At 26.2% G+C, this 14,666-nt stretch overlaps 1 protein-coding gene across 2 annotated transcripts in view; it reads right to left on the bottom strand.

Annotated features, from left to right (window-relative positions):
- Positions 1 to 5,399, bottom strand: part of LOC136082905 (ubiquitin carboxyl-terminal hydrolase 7-like) — a 157,998-nt gene extending 152,599 nt beyond the window's left edge. For both annotated transcript variants that reach the window (XR_010639822.1, XM_065802316.1), the window contains exon 1: positions 5,226 to 5,399. Coding sequence is in view for 1 of the 2 variants with exons in the window: in XM_065802316.1 (XP_065658388.1) it covers positions 5,226 to 5,341 (116 nt within the window). In the remaining variant the exon portion in view is untranslated. The remainder of the gene's footprint in view (positions 1 to 5,225) is intronic.
- Between the last annotated feature and the right edge of the window lie 9,267 nt (positions 5,400 to 14,666).

Below are 14,666 nucleotides of genomic sequence, written 5' to 3'. Positions count from 1 at the left end.
GTCTGTCAAATTTGTGACCATTAGAAAAGCATTTATCATTGATATCCAAAAGTGTTTTTGCTTCATTTGTTCTAACATTGAGAAATAAGGAGGGTTAAACCAGATATTTCATATTTGAGAACTTGTATTTTATTTTCCGATATTTGGAATGAATTCTATCTTACCTTTGAATCTGCAAAAATTGAGAGCCTTATTATAAAATGACGCAGCTCTATAAAAAAATTTGCTTGAAGATTTATTACTGATGTATACTAAGTGTATAAGATATATTATTGATGTATACTAGATATGTTACTAAATAGAAATTATTTTTGGTGTCTATTTAATGTTTTGTGGGAATGATGATAATACATAAAGGATTATCTATAAGGTTGAAAAGAGATCTCAGAAAGACAACAAGAATTTTTATAGTTTTTAAATTTGATCTGATAATAATTTTAAGATTAAAACTGTCTGCGTGTTTAGACATTTTACATGTTTTTTTCTTTTTTTGAAAAAGTATTCTATAAAGATAAGCAAAACTAGTAAACAATTGCTGATCTATATATGCTATAGTGTGTGTGTGTGTGTGTGTGTGTGTGTGTGTGTGTGTGTGTGTGTGTGTGTGTGTGTGTGTGTGTGTGTGTGTGTGTGTGTGTGTGTGTGTGTCTATATATATATATATATATATATATATATTTAAATATATATATATATATATATTTATATATATATATATATATATATATATATATATATATATATATATATATATATATATATATATATATATATTTATAAAATCAGAAAACAAAGGAAAAATTTCAAATTTTGAGTAAAGTATATAAGTAAAATCAATACAACTATTGAATTTAAAAACTTTAACACAGAATGCCTTTCATATAAAACCTTTAATTGTGCATAAAATTTGAAATTATAAAAGTTAAAAAAAAGAAAAAAGTTTAAAAAAAAAGTAATTAAGCAATTAATAAAGAAAAACTATTGATAACAAAAACATCATAGAACTTTTGCTAAACAATTAAAAATAAATAAAATTTTCTCTACTTATATATTCATCCTGTCATGTCGATGTTTATGGAGGTGAACTATATATACAAGAAGTAAGTTCTTATTAGAAGGTTTTAACATTGGAAATAACTTGAAAAAATAAAATAAGGTGAATAGCTGGTATTTAATAATAATAGAATTTTAGCATAAATTTGAGGAAGCTGTTGCAATATTAATTGATAACATTTAAACTTTAATTTAAACAAAAGATTTATAAATGATGATGAGTTAAATTATAATATTTTTTTTTTCTAACCTAATTCACTCTCAACAAGGTTGCAAGTAACCACTAATAAGCTGAGAATTACTCAGCTTATTAGTGGTTACCAGCAACCTTGAAAACAAAGAATAGTGGAAACAGCTAACAGAAGACAGAAGAACGGTTGCAGGAGTCAGAAAAACATGAAGACAGGAGAGAGTTCCTAAGCATTAAAAAGCATTGATAAAAACTAGATAAATAAAAGTTTTTAGAGCATGAAGAAACAGATAAAATAAAAGAACAAGACTTTGATAATGATAACTCAAGCGAGAATAAGTTTTAGTTAATGGAATTAGAGAGGATAGCTCCTTTGAGCAGCGACTATAATACTATTTGTAAAAAAGAGAAAGACTTTACAACGATGGGAAAAAAGTCTAAACTTGGCAGATAAAGCAGGTCCAACTATGTTTACAATGCGTTTACAACATCATTAGAAGAACTAGCAACTAACTACCTTATGAAGATGAGAGAGTTGGCAGATAAAAAAAAGATAAAAAAGTAGTTCTAACTACATTTAAAAGGCGTTTTCAGACCTTTTCTAGAAAAGAAAGAGAATTGTTAAAATAACCAGCCCAAATATGACAACAGTACTCTTGGGTGCTTGATACATGGTGGGGGTATGCGGAAGGGGAGGATTAAAAAAATGGATAGAATTTTAGTCAAGATCTAATAAACCAAGGGTCCTAATAAAAGGGTAGGTAGAAATTTATTTCTTAAATCTAATTTTAATTTAATAACAACTAACAATTTTAAAACATTTTACAAAAAAAAAGTCAGTTTTTGTCGCTCTATAATCAAAACCTGGTCAATCCAAATTATTATTTTTTACACAACACTCTTAAAACAATTTAATTCTAGTGTGGCATGTAGTAAAATGTACACTTTTTAACAGCTATTTTATCATAATTTTTAATCTCGATTTATTATATAGCTTATATAACTTTTATACTTTATGCAAAGAATAAACCAAAAGCTCATTTTTGACAATTCAATATTTATGAGATATATTTTATAGATAAACAATTTTTAAAGCCTGAATATACAGAAAGTTTTAATTTTTACCAGTGACTAAATAAAAATAACAAGCGAATAAAGATAAAAATGGCTGATATATTTTCTAATATCTATGGCCTGTGTACACAGACTTTTTTTTTTTAGTTTTGATATTTTTTTATTGATAGCAAGTATAAAATTAATTAATGAAGGAGGTGGGGGAGGGTCTTGATAAGGTTGAGGTGAGTGGGAAATATTTCCAAAAACTATTAAACATCCCTTCCGGTGTATTAAGCACACAAGAGTATTCCATACAAGGCTGAATAAGAGATTTTTAGAGGTAGAGAATGGAACCAGGAGTAAGATAATGGCAAGCACAATAAAGAGAAGCAACCCTAGTAGATGCTAACTTTGCAATCGATTGTACATATGGTTTCCAGGTCAGTATTGAATGATAATCCTAGAAGACATAAAGAAGAGGACTCGGTGAATGGTTTGCCATTCATTAATATAGAAATGTTGACATATTGAGAATATAGAATTGAGAATATAATGTTAACAAATTGTTTGTAGAAAACAACTGAGTTTTGTTGGAGTTAAAATTCACAAGTCACTGCAAGCCCTAAGCTATTACAGAGGTGAGATCAGATTCAAGATTGGCTGCTTGTTCTAAGAGATCAAAAAGAGATGACAGTTTTTCAAGACAGCAGTATAAATGTGAGTTATCTACAAATAGAGCCATTTTAGATGTAAGATTGTCAGGAAGATCATTAATATAGATAAGAAATAATACAGAACCAAGGATAGAACCTTGAGGCAGCCCATAAGTTGCTGGAAATGAAGAAGAGTGTTGGCCTTCAAGGATTATTTCAATACTGCAATTAGAAATAATTTAACAATAAATTAAACCAAATAAATTAAATTAATAATAATAAAGAAATTTAATAATAAAGAAATGATTTAATAATTTAAAAAACTTTCCCAGATACACCAGATGAAGCAAGCTTGTGAAGGAGGTCAACATTGCATAGTCAGAATCATTTAAACACAAGCTAGGTTCAGAAACAAGATACAAATCAAGGATTGAAGGTAAGTAATTAGGGTTGTCTGGAAAATGAGTTACAGTTAACTAGCAGAGTAAGAAATTGAGAAATACAGAATTTATGAACTTTTGTACCAGCAAAATACCTATTTGACTAAAGCCATTCAGTGTGATATTGGCAGATAGATAAAGAGAAAGGCATGGTCAATTTGGCCAAAAACTACATCTAAAAGACAGCAGTTTAAAAAAAAAAAGGAGAACAATAAAGAACTAAGAGAAAGTGATGGAGTAAAGAGGTGCTAAGACGAATTACATAAAAGACCAAGAATATTTATATAGGATATACTGAAACAGTTGTGGTGGTGGTTTTTTAAGTTTAATATTTTTGGGTACTTTGGTCATAATTCAAGTTAAAGAAAACTTGACTCATTTATAGATAAAGCATGTCATCCCAAGCAATGAGCTAGCAGTTGCCTCCAGTCCAAAGTATAACAGAGTGTGCTAAATGCCTAAAAATCATTGTCAATATTACATGCTGAAAATTTGTCATAATGATGTATAAATGTTGACTAGAAAAAATATTTATTTAAAAAAACATTCTTTTATGCAGTACTTTTATGACGCATTAACTTGACAAGCGTTTTGAATTTTTTTAATTATTAATTTTCTTATACTACTACAGTATTGCTTTAAACTAACTTTAATGAGAATCATTTTGAATTATAAAGGAAAACTGTGATTAATGTAAAACATAAAATACAAATCTCTCTGAATTTCTAATTACACATCTAGCAAAGTTACTAACTTTATACTAATTTTTAAATATATTTTATCTTTATAGATCAAATCACAGAGTTTGGGGGTTTTAAGCTCTCGATTTTTTAAAGTTTTATCACTTTTTGGACACTCTAACAGCCATTAATGTCAGTTGACAATCCATTTTCAATCCATGTTTACATTTCTTCAATTTAATCTTTGGCCAATATCTTTGGCTTAAAACCACCTTTTGTGATAAAATTTGATTTTCTGCTGCAAACCTAATTGTATGCTGTCATATATTTACCACCTAAAGTTTGCACTAGAGTTACCTAATCTTGATTTTGCTCAGCATATTCAACAACTTTTCTTCTGTTATTTGACATTTGATCAAGATAAAATGTAATGTTTTCTTTAAACTTGTTCCAATGTATGTATTTCATGCCAACAAATTGGACAAGGTGAAACTGGTTGTTCCAGAAGCGGGTGTAAACAAATTTGGTGAAATAAATGTTGACACAGATTTAATTTAATAACAGACTTTCAGGTCATAGTGCTTTGAGATATAACACAACAAGATTTCATTTCCATTTTTGTTACTGATACAAACAAATGCTAAAGTTGAGCATACACCAATTTGGTGCAAATGCGAAAAAAAATACAAATGTTATTTGTAACTAAAATTATAAATGCTGATTTTATTAACTTATTTAAATTAATGTCCAAGAAGACCTTTTATAATAAACCTGTAAGCTTGTGTATTCGCAATTACAGTTTTTGTATTCTCAATTACATATTATGATTTCTTAATTACATGTTGTATTTCTCAAATACATGTTTTATTTCTCAATTACATCTTGAAAAGGTGAAGAACTAAAATTATTTACTGAACTAAATAAAAACTAGAATTAAAATTTTTGCCTCTAAACTGAATAAAAACTAGAACAAAAATTATTTTCTGAAGTAATCAAAATTAAAAGTAAGTTAATCACTGTTTAAAAATTTTATTTAATTTTATTTATTATAAATTTTATTTTATTTATTATAAAAAATTATTTATATAAAAATTTTATTTAATTTAAAAAATTTATTAAGAGTTATTTTTATTTTTTTTAAATATATTCTTACCAATATAAATTTTGAATTATTACAGGTTCACTAAGTACCGTTTCCTTGATTTTACTAACATTATGAACTTCAAATGTAATTACACCTTCTGCTCTGCAACGATTTATATCTGTCATTTCCACATCTTTATGCTTTCATTTAAAAAGATTCTATTTACTAAGTTCATTAATACCTGAAATATTATTGTTACATTATATGTAAACAATACAAATTTGTTCAAATTTAAACAAATAAATGATTTTTTTAGGTGTTAATAGAGATAAAGCAAGCAATTAAACAAATTAATTATGTTGTTTAAATTATTTACATTAAATTAAATTAATTACATATTGTTTACAAAATAAAAATAAAGTAGCATATCAACTCGGATTTGTCACATAAAAAAACAAACATCATTAAAAAATATATTATGAATAGTGTTAGCAGTACACTCATAACATATAATTTATTGTTTGTGTGAACAACATTGATTCAATGTATTACAAACTCATAACAAAACAAAAAAATATCATACAGAATGCATATATAATAAAACATGCATACATATATATATATATATATATATATATATACATATATATATATATATATATATATATATATATATATATATATATATATATATATATATATATATATATATATATGCGGTAGTGGTGTAGTGGTAGAGCACTTCATAAGTGAGAGATTCCGAGTTCGATCCCCACCATGTCCCTGGTAGTACCGCACTCAACTCATTTCTCCGCACAGTGGCCTTGTTCGTCAATGTTTGTGTTTCAGAGTTAAAGAGTTGAGAGAGGGTTATACCACAAATAAGAAGCCTCCTCGTCTGTAGTGGCCTTCTCGGCCTTGAGAAGATGAATTAACAAAAATATATATACATACAGGACTGTAGCCAGCTTGAGCGGGCCCGGTTAAAGAAGTCGCTCCAGGCCCCTCACCTAAAACTAACTATATAGTTATTATATACTATATAGATTTTTAATTTTTACTTCATTCATTTTGAAATTTATTCGAAAAAAAATCACAAATTTTTTGAATTGCTTCAAATCTAGTTGAAATTTCTCATATAACACTACCGATAATCACATCAAATACATTTTTTCTAAATTTCTGTTCAGAGAGTTTCAGTCGAAGTTTCATCGTTAAAATTTTCAAAATATTTCTTATTGTGTTTCTGATGACTTATTGTGTTTCTGTGACTTTCCTTGAGAGTAGAAACTAAATCACAATTTTTAGCTGCAGTCTTTGCTTCATTTAAAATCAAATCCCATGAATTTCTGATATTTTCTAAATCTTTCAAAAGGGTTTTAATGTTTAGTAATTCAGTCGAGACTGTGATTTCACAATTTTCCAAAATCAAATTGACATTATTTAATTTTGTCAAAACTTTGAGTCAAATATTAGATAGCATCATAGCCTCAAAAGATTTCAGGTAGTTTTTGATTCCTTCAAGTTCTGCACGAGTTTCTGCTGATAAATTTGCAAAATTCACTAGCATAAATTCAATTGATATGATGACTTCAGGTGTTTTCAGCGCAATTGGTTTTACACTTTCAACTCATGCTGACCATCGTGTCTTTGACATTGAATGAAGTGACATTCAAGTGTTAATTTTCAAAATTTCCCATTGATGAGGACTAGAACTAAATATATAGTAAATTTTTTGAATTATGCCAAAGAATGTAACAGCTTTTTTACACGATTCTGCAGCATGAACTCCACGCAGATTAAGCTCATGACATTTAGGGATTTCTTTCTAAGATCCGCACTTGCACTCTTTTGTGTATACCACTCACGTTTGATCCATTATCAAATCCTTGGCCTCTACAGTCATTCAAATCAATTTGATGTCCGATTATGGTGTCCAAAATCATAACTGTAATTGCTTCCCCTATTTTTAAATTGCAATCAACAAAATTTAGGAATCTCTCATATATATGAAAAAGATGTGTTTTTTTGTTGAGCCCTACAAAATAAATAATGAATGTACATTATTCCAAATAAGATACATCTGGTGTTGCATCGACCATCATATTGTAGTATTTAGTCTTAGATATCTCTTTTAAAATGTTTTTAAATGTTCACAAATGTTCCACAAAGAGCAAGAAGTTTGTTTTGAATTTGAGGAGACAAATAGTTCACTTGCAATTTCTTTTTGTCACTTTGAGACTCTTTAAATTTTTCTTGATGATTTTTGAGCAAAGAATCATAGTTACTGATCAGCTTTAGTATTCCTAAAAATTTCCATTATTAGTATAACCAATTAAATGGCTTTCTCCTCGAAAAGCCAAACTTCTTTAAGCTAGGAACAAAATTATGTCTAGAAAACATTTCAATAGATTTTTCCAGATTTGTGATTCTTTTTGAACTTGGTGATAGTGTTAACAATAGTATTGTTACTTAGTTTCAATAAAGATAGATTTCAACTTTTCCATGTCAAGTAACAACTTTTACAATTGGCAGATTTTTCATGTTCTGGAATTCTTTGATACAATTTGTGATATCCTTTGTCAATAGTCCATCCTTGTTTATTTGCCATTGTTAAGCGTTGATTGTCCGGTAGATCACAAAAAATTCATCAAGGATAACAAAATAAGGATTGCATAATTTTGCTCCACACCAGCAAATCTCGATTAGATAACTCATTATTGCTTAATTTGTAATTTAAAACATAGCTTGGAAATTTTAAACCAGTTTTGTCCTCAGAAAATTCATATTCAGAAGGGAATTTTCCAGGACCTTTCAAAATGATTTCTTCCAGAAGTTTTGAATCACTCTTTTTAAAATAACCAATGTCAAAACACAACAAAGAACCTTTAGCATCCGTTGTAGTAAAATTTTCAATTTCATAACTACAATTGTTTCCAGTCTCTTCGATCTCTGGCAAATCTAAGGAATCTCATTCATTCTTCTCTAGATCTACAAATTCATCTGACCTTTGACTGGTAATATCATCCAATGGCCTTGTTTTCTATGGATTTTCCACGAAAGAATCAAGTTGATGTTGAACAGTTATAAAATTAAGACTTTTCAAAGTTCTTTTTCCTTTTTCTGATTCTTGTTGCTTTAATTTTGCTTTTTACCATTTCTGAGCTTTGGATTTATTCATCCTCTAAACTTTAAATTAATTATTTTGTTGAAATATAAATATATAAAATTAATAGCATCAAATTTAAGCTTAAAACTTACACAATAAAACTAAAAAAATCATAATGTAATTATTTTTCTGAAAAAAAATGATTTCTCCAAAATTTTTTAAATTTTTAGTGCCGAAACAAAATAGTTTTTAAGTTGCTCAAAAAAAAATTTGAATTGAAATAATAAAAAGTTATGAGATATGTTGATTTATTGATTATAATTTTTATCTTTCCTTAATTATCCACTAAACCTGGGCCCCCCAAAGGCCCGAGCCGGGTGAATTTGTATCGTCTGTCACCCCCTGTCTAAAGCCCTATATATATATAAATATATATATATATATGTATATATATATATATATATATATATATATATATATATACACTACCGTGCAAAAGTCTCCGCTCATTTGTAATATTTCAATAAAGTAACAAAAGTTCGCAAGAAAATTGCGTTTATTTTTAATTGTTTATTCAACAATGAATTAGACAGTAAATACAATACATTTTAGGATGATTTTAAATATATAAAATCAATAAAATGTTAATATACAAAGTTGTAAATGTTAAATTTTATTTTCATTAATATGAGACCCCTTGGAGCGTATAACAGCAGCACATAATCTTGGCATTCGGGCTAATAATTTATTCATGGTTTCCGCTGTTATCTCATTCCAAGCTTTTTGCAAACGTTCCCATAGCATTTGCTGATTAATAAAAGATGTTTCACCTGCTTCTCTGATCTTCCGATCCAGTTCATCCCACAACTTTTCGATGGGTGATAGATCTGGTGATTGAGGAGGCCAAGTCATAATTTTGCAAACTTTTCCCCTTTCTTTTAGTTTCAAATAATTTTTGCATAATCCAGATGCATGTTTTGGATCGTTGTCCTGCTGCATGATGAATCCTTTCCCAATTATACGAATACCAGATGGAATTGCGTGCTTAACCAAAATATTATGGTACATGTGTTTATCCATGGTAGATGTGATTTTAACTAAATCTCCAGTTAACCCATTGCCAAAACATCCCCAAAGCATAATATTACCACCTCCATGTTTTACAGTACTTTGTATACATTGAGGAAGCACTCTTTCATTAGGTAAACGCCTAACATGCACGCGATGTCGAGTACCAAAAAGTTCAAACCTACTCTCGTCTGTCCATAGAACTTTCTTCCAATCTTCTAATCCCCAATTTTTATGCATTTTTGCCCATTCCAATCTTTTCTTCTTATTTACTGCCCTCAACAAAGGTTTACGTGCAGCAACGCGTCCAATTAAGTTGACTGATCTTAGTCTTCTTTTTACAGTATCAGTTGATACTGGCTTTACCCTTGTTTTGTTGAGTTCTGCTGTTAAAATTGTGGCTGGAATTTTTCTATTTCTTTTGCTGGACACAACAATAAACGTATCTTCTTGCCGTGATGTAACTCTTGGTCTTCCAGAACGTGATCTGTCACTGTTGGAACCAATATCATGCAATCGTTGTAGAGCATATCTCACACCTGATTCGGATATTTTTAACCTGGAAACAATTTTTCTATATGAATAACCTTCTTCACGTAAAATACATATTTTGCCACGAAGTTCTTCACAATATTCTTTCTTTACTTTCACCATTTCTCAAATTCTTTATTAAATTCATGACATTAAATGCGCACACTAATGCCATTTTCAAGTATAAATATAAACATAAGTCTATTAAAAGCAACCAATTAAAATTACTGAAAACATCCTTACCATGCCGGAAAGTATCATGCTACTGTCAAACCTAAGCTTACAAAAAATATTTTGGTTAAAACTTTTGTGCAGTTTTAAATTTAATAAAGAATACTGAAGAACTTTATATGTATTTTACGTGAAAAAGGTTATTCATATAGAAAAATTTCTGCCATGTTTTTAGCAGCAGAACTCAACAAAACAAAGGTAAACAAAATTATTTGAAACAAAAAGAAAAGGAAAAAGTATGCAAAATTATGATTTGGCCTCATCAACTTTTTATATTAACATTTTATTCTTTTTATATATTTAAAATCATCCTAAAATGTATTGCATTTACTGTTCCTTGCAAATATTACACATGAGCGGAGATTTTTGCACGGTAGTGTATATACATATATAAATATATATATATATATATATATATATATATATATATATATATATATATATATGTATATATATATATATATATATATATATATATATATATATATATATATATATATATATATATATATATATATATATATATATATATGTATATATATATATACATATTTATATATATATATATATATATATATATATATATATATATATATATATATATATATATATATATATATATATATATATATATATATATATAATCATATAACCATCATATAATCATCAGTACTCATTTTTTTGAAAGACCTCTAGTGCTTAAAGTTTAATTAACAATATAAATATAAAAATACTTTATATTAGTGTACTTTTTGGAAATTTAAAAATATTTTTAATAATAAATATTTTGAGAAAAATAGATTTACTATTGTTTACTGGTTTGACTATCTTTTAATCTATATTGGTTAAAAATCATATTTCAAGTTTATATATATATATATATATATATATATATATATATATATATATATATATATATATATATATATATATATATATATATATATATATATATATATATATAGGGTAACAGGGGGGAATGAGCCCTATGTTTTCAAGTACTTTTCTTTTCTCTCTTTGAAATAAGTAAATAAATATTAAATTCAAACTGGAAATATTTTTTAGTTATAGACAACACATATTTCTATATGTACAAAAGCTTTATCCAGCAAAACTTAAAGCAAAACTTAAAGTGAAAAAAAAGCTAAAAAGTTACAACTAGCGTTGACTTAAATTTTAAAAAATGGGGGCAATAAGCTCCACTATGTAAAACATATATTTTTACATCATTTATGACGTAATATTTGACCTCTGTGAATACTACACTTTACACAATGTCGTTATCTTGATCACTGTCCCTATCATCTCAGGCTGGAAGATTTCTTTTTTTGTGTGTCTTTTTTCTTGTAGCATTGTGGTCTTTCTTCTTGTAGCATTTTTTTTCCTGCTTCTTTTCTCAGCTGCTTTAAACATTCATCACCTGTTAGATCTTCTTCGTATCGAAACCTGACGGGTCTAACCAACCTATCATGCCCAGAAGTTTGCGCAAATCTGGGCTGCAGGTCTATAAAAAAAAAATCTTCATTAAATTACTTTTCTAAAAATGAAGTAGATAATGGCTTCTGTGGTCTTCTGCAGGTGCTGAAGATAAAAGTGATGATTCTGTTGATAATGCTGCAGATGACTATGATGTTGATGGCAATACACATAGTAATGATGTTGAGGCAGAAGCATTGTGAGCATTAGTGCTGGAAACTGCTAACATATGAAAGAATTGTAGGCATCTATCATTGTTTGGCTGGTTGCATAGATTTTTCTGCCTCCTTTCTTATTCTTTGTGTATGCCCGAATCATTCTGGTAAATAAATATTATCAAAACTATATTTAAAGAAAAATTTCTACAAAAAAACAACTTTTTTTTTCAATTTAAACAATATCTGTGTAATGTTTATAAAATTAAAGCATGAATTTAATTTACCTGAATGTTATTTGATTGTTTTAGCCCCTGCCAATTAAAACATTTATTTTAATAAACTAATTAAACTAATTAATATTGGATAGAACGATATTTTTCTTAGAAATATTATCCATTTAAAATCTTATATAGAGATTTAGTATTAAAGTATAGAGCTATTTTTAAACTATCTCAGACATTCATCCAACTGCCATTTTACTTTGCTAAAATTTATTTATATATATTTATTATATATATATATATATATATATACACATATATATATATAAATATATATATATATATGTGTGTATATATATATATACATATATATTATATACATATATTTATATATATATATATATATATATATATATATATATATATATATATATATATATATATATATATATATATATATATATATATATATATATATATATATATATATATATATATGTATATATATATAAATTTAAATTTGATTGTATTTTTATTATTTCCTTTGCATTATATTTTTTATTTTAATTATGTATTATAAATAGTTTTTTTTTTAACAGCAATTTTTAATTGATTTTTAATTACTCTGTAATCTATTTATTGAAAAATTTTATATAGGTCATTTTAAACTGATGATAAACTTTGTAAGTTTGAAACATGTATTTCAAACTAAAAAGTGTTTTTTATTTCACTAAAATAATAATAATATATATATATATATATATATATATATATATATATATATATATATATATATATATATATATAATTAGTAAAAAACACTTATCTAACTTTTATCTTCGACTCAGAGTTTCACCATCGCTGGATCATCAGGAAGAGTCTATTTGTAAAATACACTAACATAATTTACATATATATATATATATATATATATATATATATATATATATATATATATATATATATATATATATATATATATATATATATATATATATATATATATCTGTATATGTTTGCATGTGTGTGTGTGTTTGTGTGTGTGTGTGTGTGTGTATTTGAATATTGTATTTACAGATAATATCAGGTATACACGGTCTTAGTTGTGTTTTCAAATATTTTTGATGTATTTACATCACGATAATATAAATACATAAAAAATGTCAGGAATCTTATCTCCTTGCAGTAAATATGTATATATATATATATATATATATATATATATATATATATATATATATATATATATATATATATATATATATATATATTATATATATCTATATATATATAATAATTTAATAAAATATATTTCAGACAACAGGCATGTAAAAATTAGGTGCCAGGTCCATAGTTTTTAAAAGAAAAGTATTATTTAAAACTTTGATTAAGTGAATGCATATAGTGATTCACAAAGATACAAGCCATCAACTGTTTACGAAAAGCATTTCTATAGTTTAAGATAATTGTATGGAAAGATGGTAATCTGAGCTATAAAAGCATGAAAGATATACTATCATATTTGTTGTATCCGAGAAACATTTTATTACATTTTTAAACATTCTTATAAGTGTGTGTATGTATATATATATATATATATATATATATATATATATATATATATATATATATATATATATATATATATATATATTTATATATAGTATACATTTACTGCAAGGAGATAAGATTCCTGGAACAGAGCATAAATACTAGCCCTTGTATTCATGCTTTATTCCATTCCATTTCTAAAAAGGTTCGCCGTAGCATGCAGAACAACGGTTTAATAGTTAGTTCCAAGAATTCGACTCTCTATTAAGCCCGTTCGCATATTATAAAACCCAAGACAGGCTCAGAAACGGCAGAAACACGAGCAATCTGATTCGCTGATTTTGAAATAGAGTGTGCTCATCAAAAATATAACTAAAAACAACAAACAATCAGATTCGAAATAAATATTAAAGTAATGACTTTAATATCCCTTTGTTTCTTATAAAATATAACTTCATTGGCTTTAAAACATACTCGATACAAAGTTTATATGCAACCGTACTAGGCTACTGGCGAAGTACTTTATGCATACAAAGTTTATATGCTGTTTTACCAGACTCGTGGTAAAGAACATTATTTATACTTGATGATTATAAAGAGTTGAGTATTCGAGTTTTTTCAAAAAAAAAGTTTATACTGTTTGTACCATTAAACACTTTGTTAAGATTTAGAAAAAGTTTGGCAGGCTACGTCAACTTAAATAAAAAGATGACAGTTGGATATTTATTCCCTACTGGCTGTCATGACCCGTAAAATACGGGTCTTAGTAAATCTATTCCACACCTTTTCTATACTTATTCCTTACTTCAATATATTTTAGTAAGAAGTAGAAAAATAATTAAATACATATAATATATATAAAAAAAATATATATAAAATAAAATATATAAAACAAAAAATAAATATATAAAAAAACTATACTATTTTCATATTATTACACTATATTATATTTATACTATATATTATACTATATTTATATTTATTATATTTATATTATATACTATATTATATTATATACTATATTATATTATATATATTTATATTGTATTATATACATTTATATTATATTATATACCATATTATAATATATTTATATTTATACTATATATTATACTATATTTATATTTATACTATATTATACTATATATTAATGAATTATGCTATA

This window comes from Hydra vulgaris, chromosome 08 (genome assembly GCF_038396675.1).
Source record: "Hydra vulgaris chromosome 08, alternate assembly HydraT2T_AEP".
In the NCBI taxonomy this organism is placed as follows: domain Eukaryota; kingdom Metazoa; phylum Cnidaria; class Hydrozoa; order Anthoathecata; family Hydridae; genus Hydra; species Hydra vulgaris.
This window is presented reverse-complemented; position numbering and strand designations above follow the sequence as displayed.